Source organism: Vombatus ursinus, unplaced genomic scaffold, assembly GCF_900497805.2.
Source record: "Vombatus ursinus unplaced genomic scaffold, bare-nosed wombat genome assembly UNPS02014809.1, whole genome shotgun sequence".
Classification (NCBI taxonomy): Eukaryota; Metazoa; Chordata; class Mammalia; order Diprotodontia; family Vombatidae; genus Vombatus; species Vombatus ursinus.
In genome coordinates, this window is record NW_020954587.1 from 451,939 (window position 1) to 478,147 (window position 26,209).

At 35.6% G+C, this 26,209-nt stretch overlaps 1 protein-coding gene across 1 annotated transcript in view; it reads right to left on the bottom strand.

Moving 5' to 3' along the window:
- The window catches only part of TMEM47 (transmembrane protein 47), a 43,073-nt gene extending 17,435 nt beyond the window's left edge, over nucleotides 1-25,638 (bottom strand). The window contains exon 1 of the mRNA XM_027875637.1: nucleotides 24,772-25,638. Within this exon, the coding sequence (XP_027731438.1) occupies nucleotides 24,772-24,997 (226 nt within the window). The 5' untranslated portion in view covers nucleotides 24,998-25,638. The remainder of the gene's footprint in view (nucleotides 1-24,771) is intronic.
- Nucleotides 25,639-26,209: the final 571 nt, after the last annotated feature.

The window sequence follows — 26,209 nt, forward strand, 5'->3', positions numbered from 1 at the left end:
TGGAATTTTGACCTGCTCCATTTTTTTCCACCTTGGCCAGTTCAACCTTATTTAAGAAGCCTCTCCTCCCCAGGGTTCAACATAATAGTGACAGTCTTAGAACATTCCATTAGATTTAGCCTACTACTACTAGCCTACTGAGCTTCAGTGATCCACCATTCTCATCCTCCCATCAGCAGGAGGGATTACAAGTACATTCTATCAGGCCTCACCTCCACCAAAAAAAAAAAGTTAAAAGGAAAAAAATAGAATAAACTCTTTAAAACAAATGAAAAGGTATATCTTACCAAATGGTATGATTTTCAATATACACATATATGTGGTTTGCTTTTAACAAAATGACATAACTTCAAACAAAAGAACATTTATCTTTCTATTGTGAGTTAAAGGGACATTTCTAAAGTGGCTTTTATGTGCTATAACACCATTACAGCATATAGCTTTGAATGAAAATGCATACAAAAATATTCTTAGAATTAATTCCAAATATATTTGTGAAAATATGTGTATAGAATAGATTTATCTTGGCTGCTACAAGAGACGTGCTCCTGAAAGCTTGTGGGTAAATCAACATTTTAAATGAAGTAGTAGAGTAATTTAAAAAAAAAATTAAGGTGATTTAAAAAATTAAGAATGTGACATTAATTATATATGATTTCACATGTTGGATTCACTCAAATATAGCAGTTATACTTGTAGAAGAATATATATGTACATATATATTAATGTTCATCATTTCTAAAAATGTATTTTTAGTTTTCAACATTCACTTCCATAAGACAATGAGTTCCAAATTTTCTCCCCATTCCTCCCCTCCTCCCACCCCAAGACTGTGTGCAATTTGATTTAGGTTCTACATATGCATTCATATTGAATCTATTTTCACATTAGTCATGTTGTAAAGAAGAATTAGAACCAATGGGAGAAACCATGAGAATGAAGAAACAAAAAAAAAAAAAACCACACAAAAAAAGAGAAAGAACAAATAATATGCTTTGATCTGCATTCAGACTCCCTTGTTCTTTTTCTGGATGTGAGCAACATTTTCCATCATGAATCCTTTGGAGTTGTGTTGGATTCTTGCGTTTCTAAGAAGAGATGAGTCTATCAAAGTTAGTCATTGCACATTGTGGCTGTTACTCTGAACAATGTTCTCCTGGTTCTGCTTACTTCACTTAGCATCAGTTCATAGAAGAAACTATTTTAAATTTTAAAAAAACACTTTTTTATGTTTTATCTCAAAGCTGTGTTCTGATTTCTTCACTGCAGATGTTCCTTTCACAAAGGTAGCAGTCTATGACTTACTAAAGAAACACTAAAAATTTGTTTAAAGGACATAGAAATTAAGTGACTTGCCCAGAATCACACAAACTAATGTCTGATTTGGGATTTAAACTTGTCTTTCTGACTCCAAAAACTGCCTGTCTGTCACTATATCAAGCTACCTCTATTTTAAGTATGTTAGCACGCAGAAAATCCCATGTCTATATGGAATAGAGTATTTCAAGTGCGAATTTTAATGGTCAAGATTATTCTTTTAGCAAATGAATTTTGTCATGATTTTGTCTAGCACTATAAAGTATACTCTTGGTAATTTGATTTGTATAGTACTAAGCCTATAAATTAAGTAAGGCCACTCTTTCTGGTTCAGTGTTTCTCATAAATAAGCTATAAAAAACAATCTATGTATGTCAGTGCTGTGCAGTGTTTTGTTTTGTTTTTAATATCACATCGGTTAAAGCATTTCCACAAAATTATGATATTGTAAAAATTTGTACTAGTGAAAGTGATAGGATTAAGAAATTATCAATCACATGAAATTACACAACCTAGATAAAACAAAAACAACAATCAAGCTGTTTTTCTTTATAAAACACACACATGCACACACATACATGCATATACATACAGCATAGGGAATGGACCTATGATTTCCTAAGTATATGAAACTCCCAAATGAAGCAATTCCCTCTACCAATTAATTTCAAAGCTAAGAAGTAAAGTGACTTGCCCAGGGTCACATAGCCATTATTTTGCAAAGGTGGGACTTGCATCAAGGTCTTGACTCTCTAACCACTGACAACTTGACTCTCCTGAACATATACTTATGCATGCATAGGCACATATGCATATGTGTGCATTCTATATTACTACTACTACTACTACTACTACTACTACTACTACTACTACTACTGCTACTGTGAAGATGGCAACTAGTTGGCAGATTGTATACTGGACCCAAAGTCAGGAAGACTCATCTTCCTGAGTTTAAATCTGTCCTCACACACTTACTAGCTGCCTGGTCAATCACTTGACCTAGTTTGCCTCAGTTTCTCATCTGAAAAACTATCTAGAGAAGGAAATGGCAAACCACTCCATTATCTCTGCCAAGAAAACCTCAAAATGGGTTCGCAAAGAGTCAGACAGGCCTGAAATGGCTGAACAACCAACTTCTCTCTGTCTGTCTCTTTTTTTTCTCCTCCTCCTCCTCCTCCTTCTCCTTCTCCTCCCTACATGGAAAAGCTAAAAAGACTGCTACCAGAAGACAGGATGATGTATAATGAGCATGTGTTGGAGAGATCTGAAACATGTGCAGACATTCTGTTAGTGATTCCACTCTGGTAAACATATGGTAAAGAATAATTTTTTGATTGCTTACAAAGGTATAACTTGGGTACATTGCAGAAAAAGAACAAAAAAGTTGCTTAGTGCCCTCCAGGTGAGCACTTCTTTTTCTACAAGTCAGAAGCACTTTTGCTTCTTCTGCCAGCATGATACCTAGAAAGCATACTCCTCATGTTTTTGGCTCTTTCATATCTAGTCTTTCCTGATTTCAGGTGAAGGGGAAATTGAGGGAGACAGAGACAGAGACAGACACAGAAACAGAGAGAGAAAGAGAGATAGAGACAGCAGAGACAGTCAGAGAGATAGAGTCAGAGAGATACAGACACAGAGACAGGAGACAGAAACAGAGAGACTGAGACAGAGAGAGATTGGATTATACCCTCCAGGTATTTTGTGATGGGAATCCAAACTAGTGTATGGGCACCGCAGACTAGGTTCCAGTAGCCATAGCTGACCCTTACCGAAAAAAAAAATAATGGGAGTTGTTGAAACAGACAGAAACTGTAGGCTGTTGTTACTCCATGAGATTATTGAAAGAAGGATGAGGATTTAACTACCATTTCCCTTTCCCTTTGACTGCAGTTGTTAAGCATTACTAAATGATTTCTCTATTTATCTGAGTTGTTTCTAATTTCTGGTTGTGTTTTACATAAAACTATACCTAATAATAAATGTTCTCTGATTTATGTCTTTTAATTCACTGTGTACAAATGGATTATAATGGAAGAAGCTAATGAATAGCTTAGAATAAATTAAATTGAATGGGACAGAAGTTTAAACCTTGTTCTAAAGTAGCTAAGGTTTCATCCTAACTTTAGGGAACTGTTCTATGTTCATTAGAGACTTTGTTGGTCTTTTTTCAAATGTGAGTGTGTGTGTGCGTGTGTGTGTGTGTGTGTGTGTGTGTGTGTGTGTGTGTACCTGGTACATGACCAAGACTTACCTAAATCTTGTCAGGAAGTGTTGTGCTTAAAGTCAAAATCTTAGATGGCTCTGTTCATGTAGTGCCATAGCAACACTCCCTGTAGCTATGGCTTTAAATATAACACTAATTGTGATTGACTAAAGGCAATTGAGCATCCAGGACAGTTAGGAAAGTGGCCAAGAGTCAAGTGGTCCAAGCTCGACATCAGATAAGAGATGAGAAAATCTCCCTCCCTTCATCTCAGTGGTAGGGTACTTTGGGTATGGAATATTGAATATGTTATCAGAAATAGTCAATGTCTTAGTTATCAAGTTAAGCTGTTTTATTTTCCTTTTTAAATCACTGTTACATGGGATGGTTTGCTGAGAAGGGAGGAGAAAGGGTATATTTAGAATCAAGTATATTATAAAATCAAGAGGTTAACAAGATTATATATATGCATACATATACACATATAGAAATGTACATATAAATATATAGAGATACAAGATTTATATGTGTATATCTGTACATATATGTTTATAGTATACACATACTTGTGTGCATGTGTGCATGTGCAGCATGTGTGTGTGTGTGTGTGTGTGTGTGTGTGTGTGTGTGTGTGTCCTATGTGTCTTAGGATACAGGGCTGCATGGCTTTCTGGTGCTCCTAATAATTCCTAGGTTCATAGTTCTCCTCAAAGCTTTAGTTATTTTCCTGACTGAGTCCAAAGTATATAAAGAGGTGCCATTTCTGAGGATGTAAGTGTTACAGTGCCTTGTCATTTCATTTTTTAATTATAATTTCCATCTCACTTTTAAATGCCTGGCATGAATAGTGTAGTGCCTAGACCACAATGAAATGGAAACTAGAGCCTACTTACCTCATAAGTGAAAAATAAATCATAAAATAAGGTTAAGTGTTAAATACATTTTAGCAACATATTAAAATGCTTTGTGATATTGCATTGACATTTATGATAGTCAAAATGCTGGATTCAAATCTAAAGTAGTGAGAAATTTCAACTAATCTTTTGACTTTAACAGTCTTGTATCCTATAAATATTTAATACCATATAATTGATGCTCACAACAAGAAAATAAATATTATGGAATTGCTTCTATTCACTTTCATTAACTCTAAAATCTTGGGTGGATTTTAAATGATTAAAATCAGCTCAATTTTGTATCAAAGTTACATTGTGAATTATGCTGTAATACATAAGATATGAGTTCTTGAAGACCTACTGTTTAAAATTAAATTTATGTATTTACAAACATATGTCATTTGTAAACACTATACTGTAGTAGTAGTAGGGCAATGATCCAGGCATGGTAGTTACCAAATAGCCTTAATAAGTACAGCACTCTTAAAACTAGTAGTTGTTTACCATCAGCTTGTTTCATTTGAAATTTGAATTTTGTTGATTTGACTGCAGTGAACATATGGTGATCTATTTGGGGAAAGTAATATGAGCCCCTGCAGTCATTAAACTATGCCATTAAACTGGTTAGGGTAAGAATGTCCCAGTAAGATCCTTCAGAAGCTAGGAACCAAATCTAAAACTAGGCTGTCATTCTCTGAATCAACTCTCACTGTAAGTACTTCTTCTAGAAAGATTCAGGGACAAAGTAGAAACATGAACATTATTAGAAAGAGGGGAAATATGAAAATCAAACACTTCCATTCTAGAGCAATGCTACAAAAACCTCTTCCCAGATCTAGTAGAAAATGAAATAAGTGAAAACAATACATAAAGAGATAAATCGATAAATAAAGAACTGAAAGAAGAAGCAAAAGAATGGATGGATGGATGGATAAATGAGTAAATGAACAAATAAATGAATAAAGATCTCACTGAATAAATAATGAACAAATGAATGAAGAAATAACTGAATAGACGGACAGATAACTAGTTAAGTGGGTAGGTAGGTAGGGTAGCTAGATGGCATAATGAATAGACTGTCCACCTTGGAGTCAGAAAAACCCATCTTCCTGAGTTCAAATCCAACATCAGACACTTACTGTCAGACACTTACTACCGTGTGACTCTAGGCAAGTCACTTAAGCCTGTTTGTCTCAGTTTTCTTAGTGTGTACCACCTAAGAAAAGGAAATGGCAAACCCATCCAATGTCTTTGCCAAGAAAACCCCAAATGGGGTCACAAAGAATTGGACAGAACTGAAAATTGACTAAACAGCAACAAAAGGTAGATAAGATAAAAGAGGATCAAAACCAATCTAGCTATCCCTGTGATCTGCCTTCATATGCTAAACACCTGAGATGCCATTAAATCTGTCATTAAAATACAATTCAGTAGCACTAATATAGACCTCTTTCATTGTATATTTTCTTAGATAGTACAAGAAAATTTGACATTTGTTGATATTTCTGAATCTTATAGAATGTTTTCATTGATGTACTTAAACAATGTAACCCACTGAGGGGTGCTATCTAAAGACTGCAAGTTCTGTGGGCTACTTCCTAAATGCTCAACTGGAGAATGCACTTTTGATTATAGAATTCATAGGAAAAAAAGTTGTTTGGGATTTTCAGTTAACATTAAGGTCCCTAAATGAACCCCTTCCAGACTTTGAGCACAGTGTCAATGAGTCAATGGTGATTTCCTCATGGCCAAAGAACAATGCTTAGCCCACAGGTTTTGCTACTTGTCCATTGTTTTTCAATCTCTCAGAAAGTTCCCTTTCACCCACTTCTAATTAAGCTGAATCTCTAGGTATCACTATAGTTGAATGTCTGATAATAATCAGCTCCTGACTGCGAGCTATAATTAGACATCAATAAAGAATCAGATTTTATCTCCAATTATTTTATTCACACTGTTTGGCTTAGTTATTTAAAACAAGTCTAAATGTTTTCTTTTTTAAAAAAATGTAATAATGGCACAATCTCCAAGTCATATATATTTTCCCTTGTGTTTCTTAAATATAACATTGATTCTAAAGTGATTTGTTTAAAATAGGAGCATGTCCTCTCCAAAAATTGCCAGGTAAAACATCATTTTAAATGGCCTTCCTATGTAAAATGCTTTGTGACCCTTAAAGCATTATAGAAATATTAGCTTTCATTTTCATTGTCTAGAAACAATCAAGCAGAACACATTAACAAAAATGATGTCCCTAAAATGATCATTCTGCTTCATTTAACAAAATAAAGTTATCTTTTCCTGTCTATTTGTAATGTCTCCCTTTGGTTATCTATAAATGTAATCAGTTTAGCTTTTCTAAAAACTATTTAGACACTGCAGACTCTAATAAGCTCAGAAAATTACCATTCCCATACCCAGCAAAGACTTCAAGTTTCCTGTGTATCTTACTCATTATTAGTACAAAGATTTTTTTTTTAGTTGTCATGAAGATAGATTTGATATTGCTATTCTAATCCCATTTTGTTCATCTAGAATCATACATATAGGAGGTTAAGTATCTTATTTAAGAAAGAAAGTTGGTTCAACGAGTTTTTAAAATCCACAGATCCTGGATTATGACTCTATTGATAAATTTGCTGAAGAAGCGTCTTTTTTCCCCAGTCCATAATTGGATTCTTTGAACACTATCCTCTTTACAAGTAACATAAGAGGGCTAATGATACACACATCTAAGTTGGAATAGAAAGATTCCATTTTCACTCATAACTTTCATCATAAGGAAATGAAAATCTTTACAAGCTGGCACCAGAACTATTCTGTGTCACTAAAATTTGTTTTTCAAGATGATTATGTGGTCTCCACAGATAACAATAATTGATATTTTGCTACTGAAAGTTTCAAATATGATACTTCACTTTTAAAACTATCTATGCATAGAAAATGAAGTAGATAAGGGAGGTATTTAGTGAGATATCTTGGTCTCATTTTCCTGACTATTTCACCATAAGATGGATTTCTAGACTAGCTAACTAACTTTCTTCCTGCTGGACAGGTAGTTACCAAAATATTGATTAGAAAAATAATAAGCAAATCCTCATTTTATTTTGTGCATGGATAGCCACAGATAAGAAATAAATTATAGCTTAGGGCCAAATTGGTCACAGCATGATCAATTTATTCTTAGTCTCCTTTATAATCCCTCATAATCACTGAGATAAATAATGCAGTAATACAAATTGACTGCTAAATGATCATACACATCTGAAAGAACCATGTTTTAGGTTTTCAAGGAAAAAATCCAGACAAAATATGTTATTCCTCTTTCATCACCATGGGAAGAATCAGAAATGATAATGAAGAATTTAAAGATGCAGTTATTTTAATCTAAGAAAACAAAGACTTCACATAAAGCTACCTCATGAAAAAGTGGTGAAATTGTGATTTGTAAGGAAACTACTGTCAGTTTTGCTTTATTCTAGCAATATAAACTTAAGCAAGTCACCCACCTCTGTAAGCTTCAGCTTTTTCTTTTTTGTTTTGGCTATCAAATGAAGGTGTTGGACTAGAAGTCTCCTAAGGGTGTTTCTAGCTTTATATTTATAACCTCATGACCATGGTGATATTGCTATATAATGAGTCTTTTGTACAGTACTTAACAAAATGTTCATTTAATAAAGCAGTATAATAATTTGAAAGTATTATAATAACCCATTTGGAGGAATGGGGTATCTTCAAATATATGCTTTTCTCAATGTAACTTGACCAAATATATGAAAATCAATGGTCCTCTACTTTCTTATAGAGGATTTGGACAATTTCTAGATTAAATTGGATCCTTTACAGTAAGGCAAGTATGTTATTACATTAAACATCTAGGTGAGAAGTGAAAAATCATAACAAATGATCTGGGTATTTTAGTTACAAATACTTTAAAAAATTTTATGTTGGTGTTACATTACAGAACACATCATCATTTTAGGAATATAAAATATATTTGACATATCATTTGCCTATTGATGTGTGGTTGGAGAAGGGAGATAAAAGAGGTAGAGATGAAGAAGTATCTTACAACCTTTCAAAAAAGCTCCTTTTAAGGCATATTTTGAATAGGAGATGTGCCAAATATTGATGTCCATTTATCTAATTCACACAAATACAGGAGAAACAAGACAAATGGTAGTCAGAAAAGAGAAAGGAATCAACCTTCTTTCTTTCACAAATTCATGGAAAGAAACTGTAGTCTTAAATTTCATCTTTATTGGCCTTGAGCCAATAATTAACTTCCAAGGTAATTACAGTGTAATCAAGTAATCAAAATCAGTGATTTCACTGATGTGACTATTCACTCCATCAAGGCAGGCAACAACACATTCCTGCTTTCTCAATTTGTGAAAATCTTGTACAATTCCTGAGAGAGAGAGAGAGAGAGAGAGAGAGAGAGAGAGAGAGAGAGAGAGAGGGAGAGAGAGAGAAATTGTTTTTGTTCTGTGCTTTTCTTCCAATCTTTTGATAGACATCAGTCTATAAGTATTCCAAAGATTCCATTGACATGAAGAAAAGCAAAGAAAATCCAAGTTTCAGGGCAAGACTACAGGAGAGGAGGTTTGTTGATACATTTCCTATCAGCTTCTGAAAATCATTTTTAAAAGAGTCTGATGCTGCTCACAATAAATAATATTGAAGAAGGGCATGAGAGACAGACCACCAACAAGCAGAGAGGATATCCTTGTGTGACTGGAGGCATGGGTACAGTAGACAAATAATTTCTGAATGTGTTGGAGAAAAGAAGGAGAAGGAGGAGAAAGAGGAGGAGGAAAAGGGGAAAAATAAAAAGAAGGATGAGAAGATGATGAAGAAGAAGGTTCAAGATAACAAGAATCAATTTCTTCCTTCAAGCTTTTCAGTTGCTCATTAAGACAGGACAGCTCAAGCTTCCCAAATTCTCAATTAAAGTCTAGATGCAGGGACTACAAGGAACTATTAAGAAATATTTTCTTGAATAAGCTATCTTGGGAGCACTTGGCAGAAACAATGACTGCTTCAACAACAAATTATTCTTTCTGAGTTGACTCTTTTATACACAGACAACATTGTAGTATATTTGAAACATAATTAGATTGGGAGTTAAGAAGTTTAAGGTCTAGTCCAAACTGGTCATAACTCTTCCTATGACCCTGGACCAAATGTTTATCTTTAATGGGTTTCAGTTTCCTCATCTGTAAAGTAAGGAGGTTGGACTAGTCACTCTTCAAGCCACCTTTCAACTCTAAAATTCTATACTTTGTTTCAGTAGTACCATTTCCCTTGTTCCAAATAGATCATGAAGATGGAGACACTATTTTGAGGATTTCACAAAATTCATTGCAAATACTTTATTAACCTGGCCATTTAAGCAATCAATCAACAAGTATACATTAAGTACCTATTATGCATGAGGCACTGTCCTTGGTGATAAAAATACAATGACCAAAAATGAAGCACGCTATTTTGCATCTAGATTTCCTCTCTTCCATCAGTTAATCCTTTTCACCCTCTTGAGAGTCCCACAACTTCTGACTTCTGGTGTCTAGTGATCTGATAGAGTAATACTAGAAGGACTAAGAAGTTGCCAACATGGTAGCGAGAAACCAGGGAGTTGCCTGAACTCTCTCTAGTTTCCCTCAGAAACAATATTAAATCAAGCCTCTGAAAGAATTCTGAAGTGACAAAATCCACAAAGATGGAGTAAAACAATTTTTCAGCCCAAGATAACATAGAAGGACTTCAGCAAAGGTCTGTCTCACCTAGGTAAAAAGGGAGCATAGCCCAGTGCAGGCAATATCCAGGCAAGCCAGCAGGAGGCTCTTAGACACAGCACAGATCAGCAACCAAGGCCTCTTGGCCAAGGCTCAGCAAGAGTGGTTCAGCAGACCAGCTGTGAGGCCTCCAGCCCCAGCACAGTGGGCAAATTGCCAGACCCAGAACCCAAGGCACAACAGACTCAGAAAGTCCATGCCACCCTAATACAGTGGGCAAGCAGCCAACCCCAGAGGTACAGGTGCAGAAAGCCAGTGATTTTAAAAATGATTTTAAAAATCAAGTAAGAGTGGTAGAAAAAAATCAAGAAAAGAAAGGAGAGTTATGCATGATAATTATTTTAAAAAAAAGAGTAAACAGTGAGAACAAAAATCAACTAAAGAAAACAACTTTTTCAAAAGTAGAATTGGTCAAATGGAAAAGGAGGCACAAAAACTAACTAAAGAAAATAATTGCTTAAAATTAGAATTGGGCAAGTAGAAGCTAATGACACTGAGATATTAAGAATTAGTCAAATAAAATCAAAAGAATGAAAAAAGAAGAAAACGTGAAATAGCTAATTAGAAAAAAACAACTTACCTAGAAAATAGATCTATAAGACACAATTAAAGAATTATCCAACTACTTGAAAGCCATGATTAAAAAAAAGAGCCTAGACAGCATCTTGCAAGAAATTATCTAGAAAACTGACCTGATATCCTAGAACCAGAAAGTAAAATAGTCATTGAAAGAATCCATTGATCCCTTCCTGAAAGAGATCCCGAAATGAAAACTCCATGGAATATTATAGCCAAATTCCAGAACTGTCAGGATAAGGAGAAAATATTGCAAGCAGCCAGAAAAAAAAAAATCAAATATCAAGGAGCCATAGTTAGGATTGCACAGGACTTAGTAGCTTCTACATTAAAGAATTGGAGGGATTGGAATATGATATTCTGGAATGCAAAGGAGATTGAATTACAATAAAAAATCAACTACCCAGCGTATTTGAACATAATCTTTCAGGGGAAAAAATGTATATTCAATGAAACAGGGCTCTTTAAAAACTTCCTGATGAAAAGACTAGAGCTTAACAGAAAATTGGATCTTCAAATATAAGACTCAAGAGAAGCATAAAAAGGTAAGCAGGAAAGAAAAGCAAACAAACATGGCATTCAATAAGGTTTAACTGTTTACATCCCTACATGGGAAAATGATTTTTGTAACTCTTAAGAACTAAATCTCTATTAGGGCAGTTAGGAGAAGTATATTTAGAGGGTGTGGGAATAAGTTAACTTTGATGTGATGATCAAAAAAAAAACTAAGAGGTGAAGAAAAGGATTGCACTGGGAGAAGAGGAAAGGGTGAGACAGAATGGGGTAAATAATATCACATGAAGAGGCATGAAAAAATTGTTACAGTAGAAGGAAAGATGGGAGGGGGTGATCATTGTTTGAACCTTACTCTCATTGGATTTGGCTCAAAGAGAGAATAACATACATACTCAGTTGCATAAAGAAATTTATCTTACCATATAAAGAAGTAAGAGGGGAAGGGGAAAAAGGGGTGAGGTTGGGCAAATCGAGGGAGGTAGTGGTCAAAAGCAAAACTCTGGTGAGGAGGGACAGGATGAAAGAAGAGAGAGAGAGAAGTATCAATGAGGGAAATAGGATGGATGGAAATACACAGTTAGTAATCATAACTCTGAATGTAAATGAGATGAACTCTGTCATAAGAAGGAAGCAGAGACAAAGAGAATGACAATAATGAGACACCATAACAAAATTTATGGGATGAAGCCAAAGCAGTACTTAGGGGAAATTGTATATTTCTAAAAGCCTACATGAATAAAATAGAGAAAGAGAATATCAATGAATTGAACATGCAATTTAAAAAGCTAGAAAAAAGAACAAATTAAAAATTCCCAACTAAGTACCAAATGAGAAATTCAGAAACTCAAAGGAGAGATTAATAAAACTGAAAGTAAGAAAACTATTGAACTAATAAATAAAACTAAGCTGGTTTTATGAAAAAAAAAACAGTGAAATAGAAAAAGCATTGGTTAATTTGACTTAAAAAAAGAAGAAAACCAAATTATCAGTACTAAAAATGAAAAGGGTGATTTTACCACCAATGAAAGAGGAAATTAAAGCAACAATTGCCCAATTATATGGCAATAAATGTGACAGTGTAAGGGAAATGGATGAATATTTACAAAAAATATAAATTCCCCAGCTTAACAGAAGAGGAAATAAAATACTTAAATAACCTCATTGTAAAAAAAAGAAATTGAAGAAGCTATGAACGAATTCCCTATGGAAAAATCTCCAGGGTTATATGGATTTATAAGTGAATTCTACCAAATGTTTAAAGAACAATTAATGCCAATACTATATAAACTATTTGCAAAAAAATAGGTGAAGGAGTCCTACCAAATTCTTTTTATGACATAAATATAGTGCTCATAATTAAACCAGAAAGAGACAAGACAAAGAAATTTATAAACCAATTCTCTAATGAATTTTGATGCAAAATTTTTAAATAAAATATTAGGAAAGAGATCATAGTAATTTATCACCAGAATAATACACTATGACCAGGTAGATTTATACCAGGAATGCAAGGCTGGTTCACTATTAAGAAAATTATTAACATAATTGAACATATCATAACAATACCAACAGGAAATGTGATTATCTCAATTGATGCAAAAAAGAAAGGTTTTTGACAAAATAGAGCATCCATTACTATTAAAAACACTACAGACCATAGGAATAAATGAAGCTTTCCTTAAAATGATAAGTAGTATCTATCTGAAACCAAAGGAAAGCATTATATGTAATAGGGACAAGCAAGAAACCTTGATCGAGGTGAAATAAGGATGTACATTATCACCACTGTCATTCAGTATTGTACTAGAAATGTTAGCTTTAGAAACAAGAGAAGAAAAAAATGAAAAGAATTAGAATAGGCAATGAGGAGACAAAACTATCACTCTTTGCAGATGATACGATGGTATACTTAGAGAATCCTAGATGATCAATTAAAATATTTCTTGAAATAATTAACAACTTTAGCAAAGTCACAGGATATAAAGGTAAAGCCACATAAATCATCAGCATTTCTATATATTACCAACAAAGCTCAGCAACAAAAGATTAGAAATTTAAATTCCATTTAAAATAACTCTAGACAATATAAAATATTTGGGAGTCCAAAGAGAGAAACCAAGTAACTATATGAACACAATTATAAAACACTTTTCACACAAATAAATTCAGATCTAAACAATTGGGAAAATATCAATTGTTTGTGGGTAGGCCAAGCTAATATAATAAAAAGGACAATTCCAACTAAATTAATTTACTTATTCAGTGCCATACCAATCAAACCACCAAAAATATTTTACAGAGCTAGAACAAATAGCGACAAAATTTATCTGGAAGAACAGATCAAGAATATCAAGGAAATTAATGAAAAAAAAATTCAAAGGGAAGTGGCCTAGCCATACCAGATATAAAACTGTATTATAAAGCAGCAATCATCAAAACTGTTTGGTACTGGCTAAGAAACAGAGTGGTGGATCATTGGAATAGATTAAGTACACAAGACACAGCAGTAAATGACTATAGTAATCTACTATTTGATAAACCCAAAGACTCCAGCTTCTGGGATAAAAACTCATTATTTGACAAAAACTACTGGGAAAACTGGAAAACAGTATGGCAAAAACTAGACATAGAGCAGCATCTCATACTATATACCAAGATAAGATGAAAATGGGTACATTATTTAGACATAAAGGGTGATACCATAAGCAAATTAGGAGAGCAAGGAATCATTTACTGGTCAGATCTATGGAGAAGGGAAAAATTTATGACCAAAGAAGAGATAGAAAACATTATGAAATGAAAAATGGATAATTTTGATTACATTAAATTAAAATGTTTTGCACAAACATAACCAAATTCAGCCAAGATTAGAAGGAAAGCAAGAAGCTGGGAAACAATTTTTACAGCCAGTGTTTCTGATGAAGACATCATTTCTCAAACATAGAGAGATCTGAGTCAAATTTATAAGAACACAAGTCATTCTCCAATTGATAAATGGTCAAAGGATATGAACAGGCAGTTTTCAGATGAAGAAATTAAAGCCATCTATAGTCATATAAAAATGCTCTAAATAACTATTGATTAGAGAAATGCAAATTAAAACAACACTGTGGTACCACCTCAAACCTATCAGATTGGCTAATATGACAGAAAAATGAAAGGATAAATGTTGGAGATGTGGGAAAATTGGGACACTAATGAATTGTTGATGGAGTTGTGAACTGATCCAACCATTCTGGAGAACACTTTGGAACTATGCCAAAAGGGCAATCAAACTGTACTTACCATTTGACCCAGCAATACCACTTAGGTCTGTATCCCAAGGAGATCATTAAAAAGGGGAAAGGACGTACATGTACAAAAATGTTTATAGCAGCTCTTTTTGTGGTAGCAAAGCATTGGAAATTAAGGGAATGCCCATGTATTGGGGAATGGCTGAACGAGTTGTGGTATATGAATGTAATGGAATACTATTGTGGTATAAGAAATGATGAACAGGTGGGTTTTAGAAAAACACTTGGAAAGACTTACATGAATTGATGCTGAGTGAAATGAGCAGAACCAGGAGAACATTGTTCACAATGATGGCAACACTGCAGTGATCTACTATGATTAACTTAGCTCTTCTCAGCAATACAATGATCCAAGACAATTCCAAAAAACTCATGATGGAAAATGCTATCCACAACCAAAGAACTATAGAGTCTGAATGCGTATAGAAGCACTTTGTCTTCACTTTTTTTTGTTTCTTTGTGGCTTTTCTTTTTTTTTTCTGTTTCTTCTTTCATAGTATGACTAATGAGGAAATGTTTCCATGATTATACATGTAAACTCTATATCAGATTGCTTGTTGTCTTGGGAATGGGGTAGGGAAAGGAGGAAGAGAGAAAAACTTGGAACCAAAAATCTTTTTAAAAATGAATGTTGAAAATTATCTTTATATGTAATTGGAAAAAAATAAAATACTATTTCCCCCCAGAAAAAAACTAATAAAAAGTTACTCAGAATATGTTACCAAAGATTTACAAAAGTTAGATTTTTTAAAAATGCTTTGTTTTTATTAAATTTATTTTCAAATGAATATTCATCTTCTCTCCCTTTCTCTTCTTCCTCCATTGAGATAACTAGAGGAGAAAAGAACCATATGGATCTTTAACAGAGATACTTCACACCCATATCCTGCCCTCTTCTAAGACTTTATACAGGTCTGTCAGTCTTGTTATGCAAGAAACATACATAAACCTGAGCAACACTGGCTAAAATACTTTTTAATAATGCATTTCCAAAGTCACACTTTTTTAGCCTATAAAATGTTTCACTTAGATCATTACATTTTTCTCAGTGTAAGTAAGTGAACTTGGCCACAAAAGAAAAGTTGGCCATCCTTATACACATCAGACCAGACTCTGATTCTCCTTGCTTTTATCTGCTGGCCAACATGAAGAGAGCAGCTGCTTCCTTAGAACCACCTTACCATTAATCAATTAGGTAGCAAGCATAGAAGCTTGTTCTGGAGGGGGCGTTAAACTGGGGTAAGAGATTTCAAAATCAGGCTGGTTGAGTTACTGTTGCTGAATCTTGAGTTTCTGTGAAAATGTTTAATGACTACTAAAACACCGTCTCAACTGTTTTTGATGGTGGTTGTTTTGTGGGGTTTTTTTTAACCCCCTTTCAAAATATTTTTGAGTTGTTATTTGGTAATCTACTTCCATCATCACTATTTTGGTCTACTTTTAAAGTAATGGAACCTCCTGTAAATTGCTTTACTTCATACTAAATTTACAGCAGCAAACAGAATAGTGCTTGAAAGGAATTTTACTATCTTTTAGTTCTATGCATACAGATAGGTTTATATATAACTACAGATTTTAGAAAATTGGGTTCTAATAATAATAATGGAATTATTATTACTATTATTAGAAGATATTTTAGGGTTTTTTGAACCATACAGATATTGTATCATAATAATTTAACTCTTTCTAAAATATCAATAGATGTATTCTTTTATATATCTAGTCTTCCCTATTTTTTGTCAATGACATTACATCACACAGGCATAAAAGTTTAGTGTTATCTTACAGTTTTCGAGGCCACCTTCCTTAGAGGCAGTTTGTGGTTCAGTGGATAGAGTACTGGCCTTAGAGTGAGAAGACTTCTGTTCAAATCCATCCTCAGACACTTACAAGATCACTCAACCTCTGGTTGCCTTACTCTGTTCAATTGTAAAATGGAGATACCTATAACACCTACCTTGTAGGGTTCTTGTGAGGATCAAGTGAAACATCTGTAAAATCACTTAGCACAGTGCCCAGTATACAATAAGCTCTATCTATCTATCTATCTATCTATCTATCTATCTATCTATCTATCTATCTATCTATCTATCTATCTATCTGTCTGTCTGTGTGTCTATCTATCTATCTACACATACATACATATGTACATATACATATATATACACACATACATACATACACACATACATGTGTATGTGTGTGTGTTTCCTTTCTTTTTCCTTTCCCTAACAAATTCAGTTTAGTTGCCAAGTCCTGTCAATTATGCCTTACTAATATCTCTCATGCATTTGTCTTCCTTTCTATTTCCACTGTGACTACCTTATTTCAAACCTTTATTCTTTCTTTCCTAGATCTCATTAACCCTTTGTTGAATTTCTTTGAGTATAATCTTTCCATTTTCTAATCCACATAGTTTTGCAGTATTAATTTTGTGAATGTATAGTTGCAATCATGGGTGCTTCAACACCTTTAGTATCTCCTCATGGTCTACTAAATTGTGCCCCTACTTCTTAGCATGGTATTCAAGACTCTCCATGATCTAATAGCAATCTACTTTTGCAGCTTTATTTCACACTATGCTTTTTCACACACTTTATGATCTTGCTCCATACATGCACCCTATTACTTAGTCAAATCAGACTATTCACTGTTTTTCCTAAATTTGTTCTTTATTTTCCTATATTTTAGCCATATCACTTCCTCCAAATGGAATTTCTTGATAAATGAAAACTGTGATAATTTGAAACTGTGATGGCATGTTCTGGGGAAGCAGAAAAAAGGAGTAAAATAAACAAATTCACACCCTCTGCATGTACCATATATCTACTAAAATGACAACTTGAATGCCAACTCTTCCTTGAAGCTTTCCCTCATTTTTCCAATCCCAAGTGATCTCTCCTTTCTTCAAACTCCTATAGCATGTGATTTATTTATCTTGTTATATTTATCACCTTATAGCCTTCTGCTTGTAAAAAGGTGAGAATGACTGGGTAAATCAATCAAATTACCTCACCCCACAGAAAATAGATCATAAAACAGGATACTATGGTACCTTAATCAGGTGGGGATACATCTCCTATCAATATCTTTACAATTCTACAAAGATGTTATACCATGCCTAAGTGGAACTTCTTGAGCACTCTTCAAAGGAGAGAAAAGGACAGTGGGAAGACATATGTGTTGGGGTGCATGAATGATAAATATAAGAAACAAGACCATCCTAACTACCCAAGGTGACTTTAGAGCCCTGAGGGGACATAGTAGCCTGCCATCATTTTAGATAGTTGCCTGAGAACATGTGTTACATTTATAATTAACTATATTTCATATCTCTTGAGATTCTAATTTCCTTGAGGTAGGGATCATGGCTTATTCATCTCTTTATTACCCACAGCACCTATTTCAATCATTTGAACATAAATGGTATCCAATAAATGGTTGTTACATTAAGCAATATTGAGAGTTCTTGTATTGGGGGTGAGAGAGGACCACCTGGTTTGTTAAATATATTTGTATGCTTCCCTAAGAGAGGCTGTGATAGCTCAAGTTGTCTTGGGCATTTAAGGCTACAAATTGGTAGATGACTATGGTTGTGGTTTTGTTGGTTCTATATAGAAAATCTTGCATAAAAACAATAATTAACATTAACAGAATAGGGTAAAATGCAAACTTTTTAGCCTACCATTTAGAGTCATTCACAACATGATGTCCATCCTATCTTTCCATTGTTTCCACCTACATGTTATATATTACAACCAAATTAATTTCCACCTGCCATCTTTATCTCTATGCATTGCTGTAGTCCATCCTCATAACTAAACTAACAGAATCATAGGATCATATCTTTAGAGCAGGAAGAGACCTAAGAAGTTAGCTTAGACATAGAGAGGATCAATCACTTGCCCAAGATCGTATAAATACTAAATAGTAGAGTCAGGTTTTGAACCCAGGTCTTCCAACTCCACATTGAATTTTTTTCCACTGAACCATGCTAACTTATGCACACCATCATCTTCTCTAGCTAAATTAGTTTTTTTTTTTCTTCTGTCAATGTTCAGCTTAGGATCTTTTTACTCCACAGTCTGCCCTGATCCTTATAATTGGAAATGTTCTTTCCCTCCCCAAACTTTCCCAGGGCAATTTTTCTCTATTTCTCCTGAACATTATCATATGCTACAATGGTCATAAATTTTGTATATTCCCTAGATTACTGTAAATTCCTCCTCATGAAAAAAAAAAACCTTTATTTTTCATCTTTGTTGCCCTTCTGCCTTAATGGCATTCCCTTAATACGTGCATGTTAAATTGTAGATATTACATTGCCAAGGAAAGTAATACTCAAATGTAATTGTGTAGCTAAAAAAGCACCACAGAGTTTCAGGTTAAAAAAAATTCTTTGTTAATGCACTCTCAAAAATCTGCTATTTATGAAAAGAACCTTAAATTTCTTGCCCCAAAGATTTCCCTCTCATTTGATTTATGTTACAGAAAACACAATGGGACTCTTTCATAAGCTACTGTTGGAAAACAAGATTAACACATAGTTTAAAAGTGCACTATGTTATATAAGACCTCTATGGTTTACTGGATAGTATGGAAAACAATATTGTAACCTTAATTTATGTGTGTCTCTGTGTGTGCATTTGTGTGCATATATACATATACATATATGTATACATACATATATTGTAAGCATTGTGAATCATGTTACATTACAGTAGATATATTGTTAATATATTAATATAATATATATTTATATATAAATCTATTATATAAATATATAAATAATATATTATATATTATAATATAATATAAATATAATAATATATTAAATATGATTGTGATCTGATACATATACTTTCTAAAATAAGCACCAACCATAAATTATTGGAAAAAATGGCAAATGATAGCCTTTTTTTTTTTTTAACAGTATGACTTTGGATATGGATGCTTCTGTAAACTTCCCAAATGGTCATGTTCATTCAACTTTAACTTGTAGCAAACTGTTTGAAGTATATCTCTGTAGGTGGGTGAAATCCATTTTTTTAAAATAAAGGTTTCTTACAGGAATAATAATAAGTGGCAATTATATCTCACTTTGACATTTGCAAAGTTCCTTACAAATATTAACTCATTTTATCCTCACAACCCTGGGAGGTAGATGCTGTTATTATTGCCATTTTATAGATGAAGCAACTGATGCAAACAGAAGTTAAATGACTTGCCAAGGGGTCACATAGCTAGTAAGTGTCTAAGTGTGAAATGAAGTCTTACTTCCTAACTTCAGGTCTAGAACTCTACAAATTGCACCACGTAGCTGTCTCAAATTGATTAACCTAATTTAACAAAGGCCTTGCTGGAACTGAAAATGAAGGTTTCTGAAGAAAATATAACCAAAAAGTATCCATCTGTTTTCTCAATAAATTATAGGAGAGGACTCAGAATGGTAGAAGGAAGAAAGCACTGGATTAAAAGGACATGGATTCAAGTTGTTAATCTCCTATTTAGTACTTCTGTAACTTTGTTCAGGCAAATTAACTTTACTGAGTATCAGAATTTTCTCCTGAAATGAAGTTTGGACTAGGATACTAATGCCCTTTATAAACTCTGAATTCATGATCTTATTAGATTTCTGCAATAAATTAATGAATACATTTGGAAATGAGAGACTGGGAGTTAAAGGTTCTGATGAAGTTGAAATGAACTATTTGATTTTCTTTAGCTCATAATATATGTTTAAAAGCATTGCTTTAGATATATAATTGATTTCAAAGTATTTGATACTAAATGAAATTGTTACTTATCAATGTTTTTTGCAAGTGTGATTGCTTTTGGACTCAACAAAATTACATTTCTTCTGCTGGAGAGGATATTTTAGTACCCACCAATCTTGCTTAGCTATTTGTAAACACTAGTCAATATCAACTCATTTAAAGCAATGAGCCGCAGTTTCCCTAGAGGAAGACACCTTCTAAGCTGGCAATTTTGTTTCACAAGGATGCTTTAGATTCCAAGCCTGCATGGATGTTGCATTTATGGACAGTAGGCCACCAAATCTAAGGAGTTGAGAAATGTTCAGATACTGTGTCAGGGGGGCTGACCATTAGCTAGCATTCTGCCAGTGAAACTAGATTTTCGATGCTATATTTAAAAAAAAAACAAATTTATAGCTTACATTACATTTTCAAAGCATTTTTTTCAAATAGCCTTGTTTTATAGATGGAAAATAAAATGTATTTTGCCTATAATTGATATATACTTTATGAAACTTCCAAAACTATGTTAGTGATTCACATTTTAAAAAAGTGGCTTTTAGGATTCCTCATGTATAGTTATAACTATGTTCCTGGGGTGGGGTGGGGGCTCTATGTATTAAATCAATCCATAGTTTGAGAATAGGTTATAAATGAATGCGTTCCATGTATCACAAGAGGCACTAGAAGGGTTAACCATATTGATCTGGTCTTTTGTTGATTTTTGCTTACTCAATAGGTCGCTCTGAACTGAAAAGAACAGTCTGGGTTTATTTTTTTAAAAGCTATTTAAAATAACACATGAACACAACATACATATTTTCCATATTTTCCCAAAAGTCACAAAATAAAACTTTTATGATCTAGTAAGCTACTAGGCTACAATTTTATGGATACTCTGTGTGTGTGCATGTGTGTGTAGACATATAGAATATACACTTAGTTGTTATATCTGATCTCTTCTCACTTCAAGTATGTGATAAGCCTTAACTATGCAATATTAATGAAGTATTAAAACACAATGATCAAGCAAAAGGATTATTGTTATTGCTATTCTGCATATGGACATATTAAAAATTTTGGCAAAAGACTACCTACAAACAAGAGGTCTGCCACACTACATTTCTGAAGAAATCCAGTGAGTCATACCCTTGTGGATATAACATCTTGTGCGCACATGAGCATAAATGTGCATGGCCCCAAGTTTGTAGACTTGAAATGTTTTTCTTCCTCTCCACACTGAACTGGATACTAAATTATCCATTTTCCTAATCTGATTTTTGGAACATTTATAAAAATATTTCTTTATAACTGGTCACCCCTACAAGCTGAATTCCCCCCTCAGAGCATAAAGGATATGGGTGAAGAAGATTGTGGCTGATTAACCCACTGTCAGGGTTAGCATAGTTCATATACTACAAGTGTTGAAGCTGGCTTCAACAGGCTTATGCTAACAGGGACAGAGCTATGCTCAGTTAAAACTACAAAATGCATTATAAACAACAAAGGGTGCACATTTTGTATCAAAATTAAAATGCTGCATTGAAATGGAAGGGATTTGCAGAGGATGCAGAGTGGAAACAGGGCATGTTGCTGCCCGTAGAAATATTCTTGAAAATTCCCTGCTCAAAAAAACATGCACTTGCCATTTCATGGCAATTCATTTTTAATTAAGCCTTGAAGATGCTGTGAAGGGTCTTCAGGAAAACTCTGTCCTTGATACTGCCTCCCGAGGTAACCTACTTCAAGGGACAATGAAGTCCATCTTTTCAAAGCACCAGAAAAGATGCTTTATCTCTGCTTTCTGCAGTTTCTCAGTCAACCAGCTAAAATGCAGCTTGCTATGGAACACAAACAGGAAAGCAAAGGACTGTCAGCTTCTGTGCTGGCTCTCTCTATCTATTTTCATATAGTTAGACACTCATTTTTTTTGTTATACTCAAAAGTTCACTTGAAATTAAAAAAAATCCACACACATTATGTAATATTATGGGGAGGAGAAGGGGATAGGTTGGTTTTCTGTATCCCTCCTCCCCCTACACTAGTAAAGAAAGAGTAGTAGACTACAGACATAAAGGGCTTGTTCAAGTATCCTTAAAATAAAACAATCACCACTTCTTTTCCAGGAGCTTGTTAACCCTAACTCTTCTGGGATTTAATTTTTTTTTAATTAAAATAAAGCTAAGTTGATACTTAGGAACCTTAATTAAATGAATGCAATGGTAGGAATTTCTTTTGAGGGGCAGAAGAAGGAGAATCAAAAAAGACAACTGTGTTCCCCTTGGATTTTTACCTTAAAGTATTCCATTTGACTACATTTACATTACACTTGTATCTCCCTATTTACTGCCCTCTAGTCTAATTTTTTTTTTTTAAATTAAGCTATAGATACTGTTGAGGCAATTAAGGAAAGATTAACCAACATTACATACTGTTCAACAAGCCCAATCGGACTACTCTCCATTCCCCACATTCTTTGGAAGGATAAAGGGAGAAGAATATGAAAAGAAAGAGGGGATTTGAAGCCGTTATTATTTTAACCTATCTGAAAAAGTCTTTATGCAATCAGGGCTATTATTTCAGGAGACAGTGAGAAAGGGGCAAAAGATTCACGTTGCTAAGGAAACATGTTGAAGCTGACATTCCTACATAAATTTCCATTTATATTGGAGAGAAGAAAGAAAAGGTATTTTCTTCCAAAGTTTGTTTGGATACCCCGGTTACTTAAGAGAGACGTTTTAAAGAACCAATCTGTGTCTTCAGTTGTAAACAAGCAACCTCTAACGAAATGAAAGCACTATATATTGTCCTCCTGTCAGCCCACTTGATGGTGAATTAAACAACCACCACCAAGAAATTGTCACTATATATTTTGAGTCGATATTTTCTCGGCTCAGAGTGAAAAAAGAAAGACTAAGACAAGAAACTCGACCAATTAAAACTACTTTCTTCCATGCCAAGGAAACGAAGACAAAGACAAATCCCAGGGAGTTAGTTTTTAGTGCTGGTGTGAGTTTGGGTATAACTTGCCAACATGTCTAGTGAAGCTGCACAAGTTTTCTCAAGAAAACCTAAACTTACCCACTTATGATGAAATCTAACCAGGTTCATCACATGTCAGTGTTTAATGTCCAACGTTCTATTTCTTTTAGTAGGAAAATCTTTTTTGACTATACCCTTTCTTAGGACTAAAACCAACAGCCGAAGAATACAGAATGGTAACAATAGCATAGCAACAAGAAAGTAGGAGGAGGCTGAGGAGGCCGGCAGACAGTGTCAGAGGGAATATACCCCAGACCGGGGCTAGGGGGGCCAGTAGGGTCTCTTGGTGAAGGTGGTGGGAACCTAGGCAGTGGGTGGAGGCGGGCATTGATGAGTATGAAGGCGGGGAAGCCAGATATCGCAAGGCAGAGGAGTGTATTTGTTTAGTACCGAAGGAGAGGGTGATCCATTGACTCTCGCTCTCCTCTCAACCAACCCCTACCCCATAAAGGAGGCTGATCAATGCAACCTAAATATACAACCGGCAGTAGAAGTCACAACTTTTTAGACATCTGTGAGCAGTTCACCCCGGAGAAAGAATGAGGATTTTTAGGGACGATGGGCGGAGGGTAGGGAAAGGAGAAAAGGAAAGAAGATGAGAATCCGGAAAAAATCACTTACTGTGACACCAAAAAAGGAAATTCAAACCATTCGCTCTGCTCTATTATCCCTCCAAACCTGCAGGAATAAAACCCTAAGCAAAAATTGGACTGGAAAAACCCAGATAGGATAGAGTTGAACACCAAGAGAGGAAAAAATAAATAAATAAATTCAGAAAAATTACTTTCTCAGAGTAAGAAAGGGGAGTGGAGTGGGACACAGTATCTAGGAAGACTACTTGGGTCTCGGGGGGTGTTTTGTTTTGCTTTTCCACCTTTTGAAAAATGGGAGCGGAGAAGGCGTTATGTTTTTAAAACCTCCACATGGTCCTTGCCGCAAATTATAGCAATTACAGAAAATACCATGTGTTACTTGTGAGCTAAAGGAATGGCCAAATGAACGGAGCACTGAGGATTGGGGCGGGGGAAGTGGGGGGGAGGCGCTCGAAGGAGAGCTTAGTAGGAAGAGGTTTGGCCCAGGGCCTGGGGTGGAAAAGGCGTTTGGGATGTGCCTGAGGAACTGAGACCAAGGGCTTGAGTTGGGAAGGGATTGCAGACACTAGTTGGGAGAGTCACGCGGGAGCCAGCAGGGGTTAGCTAGCCTGCGAGAAACCAGATACCACTGGGGGGGCGGGGGGTTAGGCGGGGGCAGCACTTCGCGGCTAACAGAAGTAGGAGAGGGAGTCGATGCGCTGTGGCTTGGGGACAGCTAAGAGCACAGGGAGGAGCGCGGGGCGGGCTGGGAGGAGGAGGTACATTACAGAAGAGCTCTCACCGCTGTTCAGAGTGGACTCGCAGTGCCAGATGTCTACGTTGGCGGGTTTCCGGCAGCACTCCCACAGGGACAGGTAATATTGATGATCCGCTGTGACCCAGGCTGGGCTCAGTACGGCTCCCAGGTCCAGACACAGCGCCAGGAAGATGCATACCAGCCCCACAAGCTTCAGCGGGGTCAGCACCGACACACGCACCTCCTCCATCCCGCTGCCAGCTGAAGCCATGCCCAGGGGAGCCGCTACCAGATCTGGCCCCCAGCAACTCTGGCCCCCTCTGGAGTTAGGAGACGATGCAGCACCGCTTCCAGGGAGATGTAGGGCGAAAACACGCACAGAATGAAATAAAATAAAACTCCACTAAAATAATCATAGAAATAGCAAGCCAATCCTGTAGAAGTAACAATCCTGTAAGAGTTCCTGCCTCCCTTACCCCACCCCCCAGATCTGGCTGCTTGAATGAGAAGAATGGTCAGGAATGCAGCTGCTGCGAAAGGTGATAGAGGGTGGAGAAGAATCCTTTCGCGTCTATTCCAGGTGTTGCAGCCGCTGAAGGCAACCGCGGCATTGGCAGCTCAGAGCGTTAGCTGCCCTGTTCCCCAGCGCTTAGCTCTCTTGCTCTCTCACTCTATGCAGTGCCCAGTTTCCAGCTCTGCCCAGCTCGCTCACTCCTCCCATCTCCCCTCCTCCTGTCTGCAGGGAGGCGGGGAGGAGAAAAGGAGGGAGACAGGGAGGAAAGGGCGGCAGCGTCACTGTCCGGGTTTTGCCAAGGATAGATTAGAGAAAGGCAGATAACTCTGTCGCCCCACAATCTGGCAAGCCAAGCAACAGTCGGTGGGGTGGGGTCCCGGACACAAACTCTTTCTCTCTCTCATTTACTGGGCTTCTTACTGAGCTGTTACTGGACAATTCCTAGAAGATTCATTGCCCATCCCCCACCAACCCTTTACTTTCCCTGTCACCTCGCCCTCCCCCAAACCATGTCATGTGGTTTTTCTTTTTATAGCAGAGAAGGAGGGGTCTTTTTCTAGAAGGCGTCAGATTTTTAACTCCTCCTAGGTTTTCTATCCACAGCTGTTGCTGGCAAGAGATTTATCAGCTGCACTGTCAGGATTCAGTCATCCTGCTGGTCCTCTAGTGTGACAGAGAGGTGTTAGTATGTGAAAGAAAAGTTAGTAACATTTTTTCTCACTTTTCCAACCCAGGACTCAATCTTGTTTTCCCAAACCCCAACCCCTCTGTTTCCCCCTGCATATGTCTACTCCGTTTTTGATCTGATGCTCTTTCTTCTTTGGACTTGCCTTTTCTTAGGCACCTAGCTACAACAGATGTCCCAGTTGCTTTTGAAAAGAAACAAAGGAGGGTATCTTTGTACAGCATAAAGTTCCATATGTGAGCTAGTCTGGGAAGTTCATTTACTCCACAGAATTTACTAAATTC